Raw genomic sequence first — 17037 nt, forward strand, 5'->3', positions numbered from 1 at the left:
CTTTTCTATTTTAACCACAAACTCTGTAATACACACCTAAAATGAGTAAAACACTTTGATACTCCTTTGTCTTTTACTTATAAAAATCCTTATTTGCTTGACAGTAATGCCATTGTGATGTATTACTGCTGTTTAATATGCCGGAAATAAAAATCTTACGTTTTATTTAGTAAGAATAATTAGAATATCATGTAAAAATCATTGTGATCTTAATGTACTTCGTATAAAGTATTTGATTTTGCTGAATGAAATAAATGTTCTGTTTCAGGTGTTATTTATATCTGCATTTTTTTTGGAAACTACTGACATTATTTCATCAATATGTGTTGTCATCGACATGTTTCCTTCCTTGTAATATTTTTTTCATCTTAATTCCGATAACACTGATATCAGCTGACTTTCTGTTTTTATACCAAGGCGAGTGAACATTCTGTTTTTATCCTGAATGCCTGTCTGTCATACATTCATGTCCGTACAAGGTTCAAGTTATACTCCGAACTTTTGATTGAAATTGGTTCAAACAATTTTATGTTGTTCCATGCTGTTTCTTATGCCCCGAAGATTTATCTTGCTTTTGAATCAATATACAATCTCAAAGGCCAAGGTCACTACATAATATTATTTTGAAACCATGTAATACTCTTGCACCCTTGATTGGACATTAAGCGTGTTTTAGCCTGTGACCTAATTAAAATAAACTGTGTTCTGGATAACATGTCCACTTTAGAAAGCTCTCTTGAATGGACCCCTATGTTGCATATTTTGGATAAATATTCTTATTTAAAATAGTTCATTTTTAGAACAAAACCTGGCATTTATCAACAAATATTTGTTATTATAGGTCTCGATGCTTATGTCGGTGAGACCAGAATGTTGCTCTATGTCGTTGTTATGATATTGAAAGCACCCCTAATGTTTTAAAGCTCAAATGATGGTGGTGACGATCACGCATTTCACTGGGAGGGAAAAATCCTATTTTGACAACAAAGTTTCAAAATATGACAGGTACTCTATTTTTGAAAATAAACTAGATGTAATCAGTATGTACACTGATATTCAAGAACCATGCAGGAACTTGATAAATTAAAGACTCACTCTGAACAGAGACGTATATACTCTGTCTATGCTCTGAAAGGGGACTTTTAAAGTTTGCTTTTTTTTTTTAAATTTACAGCTTTAATTTTGTTTAAACCACATACTCTACCAAAGATTTACAAAACATAAAACAAAGTTAATATACTTTGAGGTGCTGCAAAAGAAATTGAAAAAGAAATAATTCCGCTCTAAAACGAGTACAATTTGATCAGCCCTTTGTCTTGTACTGAAAAAAAATCCCCATTTGCTTGGCAGTGATGCTCTTGTGATTTATAATAAAAGTTAATATGCCAGAAATAATTTTTTTTCCCTTGACTACTATATAAAATGTACTTTGTGTAACAGCATTTGAGTTTGCTGAATAATTTTCGAAGACACGTGATTGCAGCACTTGTGATTTCCGTTTGATATATGGTGACAATGAAATGATTGAACTGACCTTCTGTTGATGTCCAGACAGAGAGTGGGCGTACTGTTCTCCGTCAGTCATAAGATTGTGTCCAGCCTATCCCCTGAACTTTTGACTAAAATAAGCTCAAACATTTGTATGTTGTTCCGTACTGTTCCCTATGCCAAAAATATTTGCCTTGATTTTGACTCAATGCCATATCTCAAAGGTCAAGGCTATAATGCGTTGGACAATTATGTTTGTTGTATTTAAGGACATACGCAAAGTAGTTTGAACTTTATTATTGTCCTTTTCCCTGGATTTGAAGAGTTCCAACACTTGAAGGAACTGTGTGCTACATTTTTAATGTCTTAATATATGCTGTTGTACACTTCTTCTAAGACAAATTTGGATAAACAAAACACCTAGAATATATGTTTAGGAATTTTTGTATATTTTTCTTCGAATTATACAAGAATTTTCATCAACTGATATCTTTTCAAAACCCCTGATAATAGTCATAATACATGCTGATTTTTTTTGTCTACGAACATCTGATGGCACTATAATCTCAAATTAAGAATATCTTGAAAAATTATCAGTAGGTAAGGTAAAGTACGTTGCATATGTCCTTAATTTACTCTTGAGCACTGATTGAAATGGATTCAAACTTAATTAAGCGTGTTTAATTTTAGTCCGTGAATTCAAATAATATAGGGTTATTGAACATATATTGGTGATTACGATTTGGCGCTGTACAAATGCATGAGATTGCGAGTGCATTTGTGCAGCCAACGAGTGCCAATATTCACCAATTTAAGTTCTGTAACTCCTTTATTATATAGCTTAAACATTTTCCCATAGATGTTTATCAGTTATTCAAATGAATTAACTAAAAATTAATAAGAATTATTAAATATCGGTATTTACATTAAAAATACGCTGTATCAGCGTCTGTCTTACAGTCGAGGAGGTCTTCAATCTTTCCAATGACCTTACCAAGCCTTACGAATAGCTATCTTAAAGAAGTTTTTACTGAGGCTTACGTTATATGCATTAAATTATTAATTACTAATTTTTAAAATGTATTAAATTATTTCTAAAATTACTAATTTAATGTATTAAATTATTAATTACTAATTTAAGTTTTATGATGAAGTAGACATACCTTACCTAGCTGCACTACCCATCATAAATGTTACCGTTGACTGTTTTACCAGAAGACATTTTTTTTTTTTTGGTTTACAACGGCGCGTTCGATATTGAATGCTCGCATTAGGAATGTTTCGAGCAGTAGTCGTATACGTAATGCGAATTTACCGTTCAAATAAACGCCAATATATTTTTCAAACGATTTAATTCTCAAGGCTTTTAGTATTATTTTTTTTGTTATTGTTAGTCTATTTATTAGCCATATAATGAAGCTGTGTTCGGGATTACGTTCAAGATCTACACGTAGCTATTTGGAAATATCCAGCTTTCCTGAATGGAGCTTAACTAGCCGATTGGCGTCTGATTTTGGATACAAATACCTTTAAAGTTAATTTTCAATAGTTAGGTACTAGTCTTCACATCTAATATGCATTATATGCTAGCTTTCCTTTGTTTAATTTACTGTTATCGTTCAATATACGTGGCTCTAAGTAGAGCAACATGTTAATAACCCCTTTGATCTTAAACACATCCCTGATCTTATCTGAAGTTTTAAATATCAAATGAACACTTGGCATTGGCATCTTGAATCAACGTTACAAATGATGTCAAGTCAACAACTCTGTAGGGTTAGTTAAAAACGTTTACATTGCTCACCATTAGATATATGTTTTCGATTGATTTAAATACATACATATATATATATACATGTATAACTCTCTCTCTCTATATATATAACCAAGGTCACATACAGCTGTATAGTGATCAACAAGCGTATACTGGGAGGAGAGACACACGACTTTGACGTAATTGCTTTCTTCTTTTTTCATTCATTCATATCTTTTTTATTATAATTCAATACAAGTAGCCATCAATTTCAGCAATTTCCCATCATAAACTACAGGTGTAGTTAAAATATTGGTTCTTGGGTTGCAAAAGTATACAAAATTATTTGCTTTAGGACAAATTGATAAACTGTCGGAAAAAAATCGGCATTCGTCTTTTAGGAAATTTGTGACAGTTAATCAATGAGGCTGTGTCGATTTAATATTATTACCATGTACTTCTTTCTTTTGAAGGAAGGAAACCAACGAAATAAATCATCTATAATCAATCAGTCATCTTATCAATTCATTCGAACGATCCATTATTTGTGTCATTCGAAAATTTTCAAATCAAAATCTTAGAAGAGAATGTAATTAAACCGTTTTGTAACGTTTAATAAAAACGCAAGTCACCATTTACGTCTTACAATTTGTTTTTAAAACTAGAGAAAATCCCGCATTTTAGCGGAAGAGTAATTTACATTTACCTTGATTATTAACCTGCCCAAGTCTGCCTCCCCCTGCTCACTGGGATTTTGAACTGAATATCGTTCATTTTAATACAGTTAACTAATGTTTAAAACAATCATTTTGGATACGAGCTTTGCAGTGTTTCATTAAGCATCTCCAAGAAACATCAGATTTCAGTAATCCATGAACTCTATACAGAAACCCGTCACAAATTATACTCCTTTCCCCTACTTTCATAATGTTCAGTGTTGTAATTATAAATGAATATGTACTAGGACATGTATTTACCGGTATAAATATGAGTTAGTGAGTTTTCCTTATGTCTACCATCAAAACCTCCATTTGAGTTGAAAACTAAGTCATTAATCCGCTAGCTGCAGAGCTGTAGCGTTATTGTTTTATATTTTAGTCTTTTACCATAAGACTAAAATATAAAACCACACCGCTACATTTCTGCAGCTATTAATCCTCCGGCTATTAGTCAATTTTTGCTGACTTCGATTGTTTAAAAAAAATTAAAATTATCACTGGAGAAAAAAGAAATTCCTCTAAGAGGTCCATTGAAATTTTACAGATAACCAATTTTTCTTCCGTTAAAATGTCCACTAAAGTTCCCGCTAAAACGTCCGTTTACACCTTTTCAAATTTCGCTATTTACAATGTCCGTGTACAACTTTACAAATTCCGCTAAAATGTCCGTTTACAACTTTACAAATTCCGCTAAAATGTCTGTTTACAACTTTACAAATTCCGCTAAAATTTCCAGCACCAAAAAATAAATCTCTCCAATAATTATATGATCTGAATTATGGGAGAGACATTTATATTCTAGCATTACAAAACAACAATATTTAATTAATTGCTGATTTTTTTAAAATAAGTCTTATTTTTATTAAACTCTCCAATGACAGTTATGACTCGTAGACATATCATTTAGATCCACATTACAAATTATTTAACGGAACTTTGTAACTGGACACTCGGTAATGGTAGTTTGTGATAACAACCTTGTTATTTTGTTTGTTCACAAATTAAACACCAGCGTAAGATATTCATAAATGCCACAATACGTGTATTGTGACTGACTTTTACGGTGGTAAAAACACCTTACATACCATGGATAAGTTGTGCGAATTATCGTATACATGTAGTTAACATAAATCACACAATGAACTTTTATTTATCATCTCTGTCATATATCATTTATCACAATTTGTTGTAAAGAATATAATTTCCATACATTGATAATATCAAAAATTATAGTAATATACCGTAATATGTTCGAGAGTAAACAAATTAAATTCACAATAAATCATATTTTTGTGGTTTTTATTTGCTTATTTGTTTGTATAACCTTATAACTTGCGTCGATTTGATGTATATTATATTAAGATGCAAGCGAATTTTATTATACTGCATTTTTTATCCAACGGTCGTCCACGTTTTTTTTATTATGTTTTTTTTAGTGTAGACTTCAATATAAAGATCCTCACTGAGTAGTGAATCATTTGTATAGAAATACGTGTAATCAGTAAATATATAGAAAATAAACATGTACATACAGATCTTCGCTAAGGTGAAGTATAAAACTTTATATATTCTTCCTGATTATCATAAATCCATGACAGGAGAAAATCCCCCCCCTTTTTTTTGGGGGGGGGGGGTCTATATATGTTAATATTTATTTGGTAAAGAGGGATTTTAGTGACATTGATTCCCGCCCTGTTTAATAATTTCTGTATCACTACAGACTAATCGTTTTTTGCTCCTAGAATTAATCAACCTCTCTCTCTTTCTCTCTCTCTCTGTATAGAGAGAGAGAGAGAGAGAGAGAGAGTCAATATGTATAATCGTTTATGCGTCCCACTTACAAATGTTTACAAAATTGTTACCGTGAGCTTTGGCGAGTCTCCGAAAAATAGATGAGAATATGAAGGTAAACTATAGTGATAATTAATTTTTAATTTGATGTGGGCGTTAAGTATTATACTTAATTAAAATTGTTTATTCGACTGAAATGTAAACCTACAGCAGATCATTTGATGGTGGTTTTTAGTCTATTCATGGCACACGTTATATCTATATATATCAATGCCAAAGGTTTTATTAACTTTTTAATAGAGAAATACATTTACAACAACTGCGTAAAATTTTATTTTTCTGTGGTCAAACTGGATAATGGGCATTGTTTAGCCAGTGTATGGGAAACCACCCATTTAGCTGGTTTTCAATTATATTCGATATATTACTAGTATTATTACTTTTGTAACACATATTGTCATCTTTTAACGGTATCAGAAGATAGTTTTAAAGAGAGATAAACACACTTGCATTGCAACAATGCTGTTTTCTGTACAACACTGGTGTGTTTGTTTTGCTGGTTCTTGCTTTTTCTTTTTTGACTTTTCTGGATTATAGTTTAAGTATCTTTTATCAATACAACTCAGATAGCCAGATTTCCTAATTTCTTTGAATACATTTTAGTTCCCGAAATTACATGGATGTATGACAATCAAACAAATTCAATGATTTTATAATTTTCAGATAAAAGAAGTTTCTAAACATGTTTTAGAATACATGTAAATCGGTCTGGAACGCTCTTGCCATGTACACAATTAAGTCATGAAACTCAACAGAAAATGTCGAAGATTATAAACCTCAAATCTGTGTACATGCCCCTTTAATATTTCTGCATCCAGATGACCACAAGTAACGTTGCCATGAAGAAAGGTCTTGATTGTGTTGACCAACATTTTGGCTATCTAAAGCATTAAGGTAACGGATATGACTTTACACAAGCGCTTAAATAATGTAGAGATTATATATGTACATTGTAAAAACCAGACCATGTTTAAATTATATATGAAGAAAAACTTAAGCACGCCACAAAGGTAATAATATTGTAGAAACATTGAACCAATTTAATGAGTAAATATTACATGGGTATTCAGGTTCATAAACAACGTGATCTTACCTATCCCCATTGTTATTAATGCTGAACACGATTCGCAAAAGGAAAAGAATTTATTTTTATTTGCCATATTTCTCTTCATTATTTCTAGAGCACCTATACAAGCCGTTCACTTGGTTACGGTTCAATGTCACACGCTTTTCAGGTTTCAACTGCGTGGACGTACAGTGTACCCTACATTGTCATTATACATGTACATATAAAATGCCCGCTAGAGACAAAAGTAATTATAGCGTGCTTCTTCCATGACAGGAGAAAAGGTTACCGAAGAAATATGACATCAATTGTACGGGGCAATGCAGCAAAACACACAAATACACGTAAAAAAAACCCACACAAATACATGAAAAAAATGTAAACGAAGGCAATGAAAGCTATGTGTCGTCCATTCCATGCAGATAGCTAGAAAAACCCAGGTATAACAAATGCAAAGGATATACCCCTATCAGGCCGGGTTGTCCCTAAGAATTTAAATAGCAGGGGATATTAAAAAAGTAGAAGGGGAACTGGTGTTCCTACCTAACAGGGGCTTATGGGTAATACCAGAATAACCGGGGTATTACGTCATTAAAGGCGGGGAAATTCCCTGCCAGTGCTGACAACTAATATGGAGTGTACGCTCTTGCATAAGAAGGATAACTCTTATTCATTGCAGAAAGCATGACGGAAAATGCCGGTCGCTTATGAAACATCCCCATGTGACGTACAAAAAGTGGGAGGATGCCCCCAATTATTTTCCATAGGTGTCGGAACCGGGGAAGGGGGGTTAGCTCCCCCTCCTCCACCTTTTGGCAAAAATAGACATAATATAGGCCTTGAAAATTGGGGCTTAGTCTCCCAAACGTTTTTTTTTGTTGGTTTAGCCTTCCACGTTCAATTTACATGTACTTCCGACGCCTATGTTTTCCAGGCCTGTAGGAAGCAATTTCAGTGGGGGGGGGGGGGGGCACAGCTATACATTTTCAGTTGAGGGGGCACTATCAACTACCAAAAATTTCTGACAAGCAAAAAAAAAGGTCATCAGACGTTTTTATTGAGGGGGCACAAGCATATAGTAAGTAAACTACATGTATATATCGCCCCCCCCCCCCGGTTCCTACGGCCATGTTTCCCCAATAAATACCCCCCCCCCCAAAAAAATAGAAAAAAGGGGGGAAAGGAAAAAAACAAACCCCCGGAAATTGCTTCCTAAGGGACTGATGCGAGTCAACCAATGAGAGTAGAATGTATAGAATACATACGTACATGTAGCATGTATAGATGTGTCTTTTGTTTATCCAAAGATCAGAAAACAGTGCTGTTCCAGATACAAAGACCCTTAAACTTTGAAAAGGATCAAATACATCGCCTAAGCCGGACCTTCTGTTTGAAGTATCAAGTCTCTTTTTTAACACACAAAAACATATAAACATGTACATTGACACTTATGATCTTAAAAGGGAGGAGAGGCCAGACCAGTATGGTAGTTGGATTTCTATACAATTAATAGTTTTTTTAAGTTAATTAATGGGGAGAACTTCATTATTCACACATTCAAAATGCATTGTGGAGCAGGAAGAAATCTGAAAACTATATTGACGTCTTGAATAAACAAACAGTAAGTTAATTCCAATTATAGATAAAATGTTTCTATACATTGCTATCGAAGATATTTTATTAATGCTTACAAAGATTATAGCCGGAGGGAGTACGCGGTTAACATGACAAGGGAGTAATAAATACATGTACTGCATTGTACATGATGCATTACATTGATGATAAATGTATTTTTTGCTTGAGCAAGCAAACTGATGTTGTGATGAGAGATGCATCGTTGTGATTTCCTATCCAAAATGTATTCATCAATTTTAAGAAAAGTTTCTGATTTCTAAGATCTATATAACAATTAGAATATTATTATAGAGATATGAAGGACTGCAACCAGGAGGATTTTTTTTTTCAGAGTGCATGTGCACACAGAACTAGAGTACAAATCTCTGCTGACAATTTTTATGTAAGCCAAGAATTTCTAGATTGCTATTTTGTATATGTCTGTCATATATCCAGTAATTTTAAAAATAAGTTTTTTGCTAGTGCTGTATATATAAAAGATAACGTTAGCTCGTGACGTCTTATTTTTTATCACTAGAAATAAATAAAACAATTATTAACTCCATGCCTAATAAATCATGTGCTTTATGAGGTAATTGTGTTCAGAAAAAAATATTGTCAAGTCCTGTGATATATGAATCTTATCGGCAAAAGTGCACAGCCATATTTGGATATTTTAACTACAGAACAAAGATTAAAAAAAAATAGATATGGGTGGTACCTCCTTAATTTTAACTAAGACTGATATTCAATCATGTAAAATCGATTTATATTGGCAGAACAGAAATAGAAATCTTTGTAGCACTACAACTCCATCTCGCATTCCTCTAGATTTTCCAATATTGATTTCAGCATTGGATTTGTCCATAGAGTCCTTCCCACACAAATTATTGATTTTTTTCTCCTCGGTAGAGCGTTAGTTATCCCTCCATCTTGTTTAAGGCATTTCTCTCAGTAAAAACAAATCCTGTTCAGTGACAAAAACAGAAGCTAAATGACAATGTGATCTGAGCGCTGACGTATATATATATTAGACGATAAGAACAGTCATGGCCGCGGCCATTGTAGGATATTTGGCTGTGGCCAATATTTTGGTTTTAACTGCTTATGGACGAGCTACAAAATATGGACAAATCGCTCTCGCTGATCTGCCAAGATTATTTGATGTAAGTAACATTTTTTAAAAGTCTTATCTAATGTTATTTCACAGGTTCTTTTTATCTTTCACGTAAGGAATTTTGAATGATTGACTGAGTGACTGAGTATACAGTTATAAACATGTAAATAAGACCTAATGCCTATAGAATTTATTTTTTACTTGCCTTTATATCTAGTTTCATTATACAGTTATTTCAAATAATGTGGAAATGTACAATAGATCAATATGTGTATAGTATCAATTACTACACTGTTAAGTATTCAACAACTACGGTGTACAAGTCTACTCAATTGGTCAATAGTTTAATAAGGCCTTACGTCAATAATTTCAAACTGTAACAGGTTGAATTAGTTATCTGGAACTTTTATTTGTTCTATAATTATTCTGAGAGTTAGTTTTATCATATGTTCTTAACTGCTATGTTAAAGTCATTATCTCGATCGTGGACAGTACCTGGTGTCACTTTCACATTATGGGATTCCCTAAACTACACTGTAATATGATTTTGTTTACATTTATATACATGTAAATAGATAGATTAATTAAATTGCAGTGAGATTATGCAAAAATGTTTAATATTACATTTTTTTTTCTAGATTTATGGATGTAGGAAAAATCGATTTATTACTTTAAATTCATACAAGATGTTACTACTATAGTTTTATAATTCAAAATGGTTGTATTCGAGCTGGAAGTAAAGACCCTCTATACTCAGTGGTGTTAAGCCGATATGCGTACCAGTAGGAAAGCATGTCCCAAGATGGCGAAAAGCTCGACAGCTTCGAAAGTTTTCATCGCTGGATATAATTGTTATGATTTAATTCTTTCGGTGAATTAGAATGTTTTGAATTTATAATGAGTCTTTAAACCTAACCTTACGTAGATGAATCCATAAATGCAAAATAAGTGATATTTTACGCGTAAATGAAAACAGTAATGATGTGCGTGCCTACATAATTAGAATTATACAAGTAGGTTCCGTGTCAATTTGTGAGCTACTGGATATCCATACCATGAAAATACAATCCAATCTCTCTCTCTCTCTCTCTCTCTCTCTAAATATGTTATCTAATTTAATGAGAAATCACCCCCCCACCCCTTATAAAACAGACAGAAAGTAGCAACATATACCCTACTACAATAGAATAAATGCAAAGGAGGTATTTGGGAAGATTTTTTATAATGAGCAAAAATAAGCGTGCGAAGGTATACACAAAACGTACATACCGGTGATGTAGAGTAGGATTTCCCCCATACCCAGCCCCCCCCCCCCGAATCTGATTTCTATGACTTCCCCCAGAGGGGGGAAAGTACAAATTTCGGTGGGGTGGGGGTGGCTATGGGAGAAATCCTATTATACAACACCGGTAGTAATCTAAAACATTACTTCTACCTTCTCGTCAGCTATGATCAATAAAATTCACAGTTAACCTTACAGTAAATTTATACAAATGAAATGTCATGTTTAGAAAATATACATAATTTAAATGAAAAAGACTTTTGTAGATACATTGTACATGTATATGTGTATGTATGGTAATATTCATACTAAAGCACTAAGGCCAATCCTCTCACTTTTTATGGTTAGTATGTTGAAATGCCCACTATATCGTTCAGATTATTTTCTGCAGAAAAAATGAGAGTATTAAGCCCCTCCAAGATTTCAGTTTTGTGAAATAGCCAACAGCCTACTCCCCTTCCCTTTTTTTTAACTTCACTTCTGTTTTTTTGTGTGTTTTTTTGGTGGCCAACCCCAACCCCCAACCCCCAACCCCCCCATCCTGGAAAAACCTTGCAGTTGAATTTAAAAGCAATTTATTTTACCTGAAACCACCCGTACAAAAAAATCTATTTGCACCATTACGGAGATCCGATGGAATTGTAGCCCTCTCCTGAAAATATCAGATAATAAATATCGGAGAGGGCTACATTATTGCAGCTACTAATAAAACAAATGACAAATATTTTAAAAGAAAAGTGGGACTAGTTTTATTCATTACACGATTTTAAATTTTTAAGCTAGTTTCCAGTAAACTTCTCGTAAAAATTAATTTACAACCTACTTTTACTTTTTTAAAACGTTCTATGGTGTCTTTTGGTAACAAAGAACCAAGGTGACACCTTTCAAATCTACGTGATGTCATTCCATTTTTATACAGGATGGTGCTTTGTTTGATGAGATCTACGATCAAAGAAGTGTATTTCCAGCACCGGAAATGGTCCCTCATTGGCCCGGACATGACGTCAAAGTGGGCCAAGTAGGTGGCATAGCAGTTGATAGTAACAACGAAGTATTAGTTTTCCACAGAGGAAGCAGACAGTGGGATTACAAGTAAGAATTAAGAGAATGTTTATATACAGGATAGGTCTCTATTGTTTTCAAATACAGAAGTAATGGTAACTGCGTATTTCAAACTACTGGTATCCCAAATGCTAGTACTATTCAGTACTTCTGTCTGAAAATTATTTTACATATCATTCTCTATATCTTTGTAGTTCTTTCGACCAAAACAACAGATTTATCGACCCTGATGGACGTGGACCAATTAAAGAGAATACTTTAGTCAGGGTGGACCCAGTCACAGGACATGGTATTGAGAGTTTTGGCGCCGGAAAGTAAGTTTGAGAACGATTCCAACTAAAAAATGAATTTAATCATAATTCTGTTTTCTACAATGAATTCTTGTTTGTCTTTTTCTTAAATATCCAATTACTTTTTATAGATTTTATATGCCCCATGGACTGACTATTGATAAAGAGGGAAATATCTGGGTCACGGATGTTGGATTACACCAGGTTTAATTTCTAGTTTTCTCTGTTTTTTGACTGCTTAATAAATTCACCATGCAGAATGAAACTATACTAAGATTTTAGATAATTATTTTGTAGGTCATGAAAATTCCGAAAGGTTCCCAGGAACCAAATTTAACTCTGGGTGTTCGTCTTACACCTGGAAATGACGACACACATTTCTGTAAGCCTACCGATGTTGCCGTTGCCTCTAACGGCGACTTCTTCGTTTCAGATGGGTATGCTACTATAATATTTATGTCAATTCAACGATTGGTGTGTTTTTTTAATTATTAGGGTATAATTAATAATTTTTTCCCCATCCGACAGATATTGCAACGGTCGAGTAATGAAGTTCAATAAAGAGGGGAAGTTGTTGCATCAGTGGGGTAGAATGTTTGAAGGTAAAGGGAAATAAGAAGTTCAAACTTTACAAAAGCACGTAAGGTCAGACAGAATTGATGTTTGAATTTGATTCAAGCAAATACAGAAAATAGAGAAAAAAGTAGAGCATCTTGAAAAAAAAATTTAGTTTGAGGTATATACGATCTTTTTGCAGAAAAAAAAAAATTGTTACTTTACTTTGTCAAAGGCAATGAACTTCTTATTTAGAAGTTTGGAAAAAGTTTAAAAGAGTGTTCGAAAATACACGAAAATGATTTTTGTCCTCATGAATCTTGCACACACATATTCATATATAAAGACCTTGGATATATACAAGTCATGTATATAAGTATTATGAACCTTTTAGGACCAGTAAATTCGGCTGGGAACGAAGATTTCTTTATTCCACACAGTGTGACCCTTATCGAGTCACGTGACACGATCTGTGTGGCTGACAGAGAACATGGGAGGTAAGTTACATGTAATTGGACATGTTTATTTTCGAAGTAAATGTTTATTTGTAACTTTAGTCTACAAAAGTTATTCTAATGTTTAAAGTGTTGCAATCTTATCTCTGTACTAGATGGTACTACTAAGCAAGGTCCACCCTCTCTCTCTGTTTAACAGAGGGTAGCTTCAGAACTGTAGCTTTTCTGGTTGAGAAAATTCGGACACACAAACCAGAGACCGAATTTTCTCAACCGCTACAGTTCTCCAGCTAAACAGAGGGAAAATGAGCCTTAAATTCTTTTTTTAAGGATTCAGTGTTTCTGTGCTGGTCTGAAGAATGCCAATGAGACGGGTCAGTTTGTATCCAGTATAAACCACCGAGAATTCGGAAAAGTGTTCGCTATTTCCTATGATCCAAACTGTAAGTACTGAAAGAAGAGCTGTGCTGTTGTAGTGTATTGCACAGACTGGTAGAGATTTAAAAAGACATGTGATAGTCAAAATTGTTTTGTGTCAGTTGAAGAAGCACAGAAGAGTTTAAAGTGAAACTCCTGCCAGGGGCGAAATAATACGGGTTGTGTGTCTTCGAAATACAATTTAAAGTTGGAGAAATGCAGTTGTTTGGGCAATATGGACCCTTGGTATCAGCCTTAATAGATCAGTGGTTAGAGCACCTGAATAGGGTCCCTGGTTCGATTCCCGATCCAGGCATATTTTTTTTTCTTCTACCGGTGTCGGTAGCCTAGTGATAGGGCGTTCACATTGTTCGGGAGGTTCCGGGTTCGATTCTCGTTCCCGGCACCGCATTAAACCTAAGACGGTTTACGTATGTAGTGACTGTTCCGTCGCCAAGCGCCCGGTACCAGAATTGAAAGTCGCGGGTCTTTCGGATGAGAAAGATTAAATCAAACAAGTTGTAGTATATAGGGCTTACCCACTACTCAGCCCCCTACCCTATCACTGCTACCCACAAAAAAGCGTAAATTTGTGCTTAAGGATATCCGATCCTCAGCCAGGAAGGATAATTCTTAAATTTATTATTTATTTAAAAAGTCTCAAAATGAAGCTTGAAATTGAGATCTTTTAATGCAACAATTTTCATTTTATGCATCTCAATATGATTCAAGGTTCTTTGAAGTCTTAGAAGCAATCTTTTAAAAAGTTGACATTTGTACCCAATAAAATAAAAAAAAATAAATTCATTTTTAGATAAATCAAATTTCCTTTCATCTAGCATTATAGATACCAATTCTTATTTGTATGATATGAAATAAGATGTGATATGTGATGTCTAGCAATGATAGCACAAGTTTCTTACACTATGTATTACATAATAATTGAAGTAAAGAGAAGAACTAAAATACCGTATAAGCATAAAAAAGATGCAATTTTCTCCAAATGCCTTGATACCTATATTTTTGTTATCCTATATTATATTTTTTGATCAATTTTCAATAAGAAATGCATAGCTGGTATTCTTATAAAATATATTTGAGATCTGATAATTTTCCCTATATAAAATGATTAACTATAATGATGAACTTTGAAGAAATACCATGGGCAATTCCACGTTACTATGTGAAACCAGAGACATTTTGTGAGCATTTTCAATTACTTAAGGAGACTGGGGGGTCAACAAATTAACCATCAGATATAACTTATTTTTTTAGATATGATATCTTAAGCTGTCAACTATCATTTGGCAAAGAAAAAAATTCATACATTTTAGTTTTAAAATTTGATCATTTTTGTATATCTTTATATGGAGCTCTTCTTCTAAAGGAGATCAATATAGTCTAAAAATGGCCACGACCACCAAGCCCTCTTAAAAGCTGATTTTCCGAATCTGAGGATCGGACTACCTTAAGAGGTTTAGCAGACTAGTACTGTATATCTAATACTAAGTACACGTATTTAGAAATGAGTTAAAACAGTGCAACATGGAACAAATTTTAATTGATATATTTCTGATTTGTGTGTCCACTCTGAAAATCTGACCCGACATTTTATGTTAACTTGTGCAGTGGGTGTTTATTTATGCTGTAATTATATATTTTATACTGGGTGTGATCTATGCTGTAAATAAATGTGATCTATGATGTAAATAACTATTTTGGGTGTGATCTATGCCCTAAATGGATGTGATCTATGGTGTAAATAATTTTTTTTTTCAGTGGATGTGATCTATGCTGTAAATGGCCAAACTTACTTCGTCTCCGAGGTGGTCGGTTTCACTTTAGAACTCTCAGGAAACATTGTTGAAAAATGGTCTCCTTCAGGAATGGTAACCTTCTCTTCTCAGTTTGAACATCACATTTTTTTTTTCAAAATCGATAATTTTTGATCATTCTCAGTAATGTCGAAAGACATGGAGTCAGTCAAAATATATGATACTGAAAATTTACTAAATGTAATCGTAATTTTTCGGTTATTTCCGTAACCTGAAATTACAGTTTTCGGTTACGGAAAAGGACGAGCATGATCTGAATGATAGTTATCATTACTCTTTTGTTATCCCTGTTGCAGGGCTTTCAGATGCCCCATGACGTAGCTGTCTCCCCCGATGGTTCCAGTATCTACGTAGGTGAGGTCACTCCTGACAGAGTCACAAAGTTCAGAAGATCCTGATTCCAAAAATATGTTGTCTGTTTGAAAGAAACATGTTTACTTCTCAATGTTTAGTGTTGTTTTGTCAACCTTCACACCATCAAAAATAGGCATAAAATCGACATGAATTTGAGAAATCATCCATCAAAATCTACCAACTAAACAACACAATTTCCTTGTATGAATTTTTTGTATCTTTAATATCAAAAACTTTAGAGAAACAAAGGTGTACATTCCATTTACCTTCCTTGAACCAAAGGAAGAAAATTAAAGACTTAGTGCTCTGGCACTCAATGCTCTTTCACGAAACTTGCGTTTTGCGGTAAACATTGAGACTCGACCTGATGTACGTTTCAAGCACCATATCATTCATAGTTGTTATATTCATAAACCATGATTGTTTATTTCACTGTTACATGTAATTCTGAATATTACTGCCCACCATTTCTACATGAAACAGCAGCATTTGCTTTTCCGTACCGATTTTGACCGTTTCCTCCAGGGTTTAATGAGGGTAAGAAAAGTCTGATTTCGCGTATAAGGAATATTTCTATGAATTGTAAATGTATTATTTGTGTTTGTGATATCAATAAGTAAAACGTTTAACTATCAAGCGGCTTTTCCTACTTAAATTGTGATTTTGCAGAGTGAACGTTTTGTCAATTTGAATTATTATTGTGGTGTGTTTTTAAATATAGGAGTTCAGAAATTTTCACGTATAACTCTCTCGTGGAATTGTATTGTTTTTTATTCAAAACTGTGGAACTGATTTTCCTCAGGAACTGTTTTATTTGCCTTCTGTAGATGTATAATTGAAAAATCTGCTTAAGGACTTTCAAAATCTAGTCATTGATTTTTGTTTGAAATAAAGGTCGTCGTTTTGTTGCATACGTTATTCGTTGTTAATTATCAAGTATTTAGAATGTATTTACTTACTGCACTAGCGCAGAAATAGGAGACAGATATTCGAATTTAAGGATTCACTTATTTTTTTATTCTGCACCTCCTAGATCACGGAAGAAGTGGATGAAAACGATACTATGGTTAAATTGCTGAGATGACATGAACATTGTTGAAAATGGATTCTGAAAATTTTCTTTAGAGAAGTGGAAAGGCATAGTGTACATCCAGATGGATGCAGGCTATGTTTGTCCAC

The 17037-nt window shown here is 33.6% G+C and overlaps 1 protein-coding gene across 1 annotated transcript; it reads left to right on the plus strand.

Annotated features, from left to right (window-relative positions):
• Nucleotides 1–9476: 9476 nt before the first annotated feature.
• LOC133172099 (peptidyl-glycine alpha-amidating monooxygenase B-like) lies at nucleotides 9477–16772 on the plus strand. Its single transcript, XM_061306911.1, has 10 exons — nucleotides 9477–9657; nucleotides 11810–11982; nucleotides 12147–12266; nucleotides 12374–12446; nucleotides 12540–12679; nucleotides 12771–12844; nucleotides 13192–13294; nucleotides 13583–13695; nucleotides 15449–15558; nucleotides 15801–16772. The coding sequence occupies exons 1-10, from the start codon at nucleotides 9541–9543 to the stop codon at nucleotides 15900–15902; spliced, it is 1125 nt and encodes a 374-aa protein (XP_061162895.1). The 5' UTR covers nucleotides 9477–9540; the 3' UTR covers nucleotides 15903–16772.
• The last annotated feature ends 265 nt before the right edge of the window (nucleotides 16773–17037 follow it).

The sequence above is a fragment of the Saccostrea echinata genome, unplaced genomic scaffold (assembly GCF_033153115.1).
Source record: "Saccostrea echinata isolate AGI-Se365-2 ecotype Australia unplaced genomic scaffold, CSIRO_AGI_Sech_v1 ptg000002l, whole genome shotgun sequence".
NCBI classification, from domain to species: Eukaryota; Metazoa; Mollusca; class Bivalvia; order Ostreida; family Ostreidae; genus Saccostrea; species Saccostrea echinata.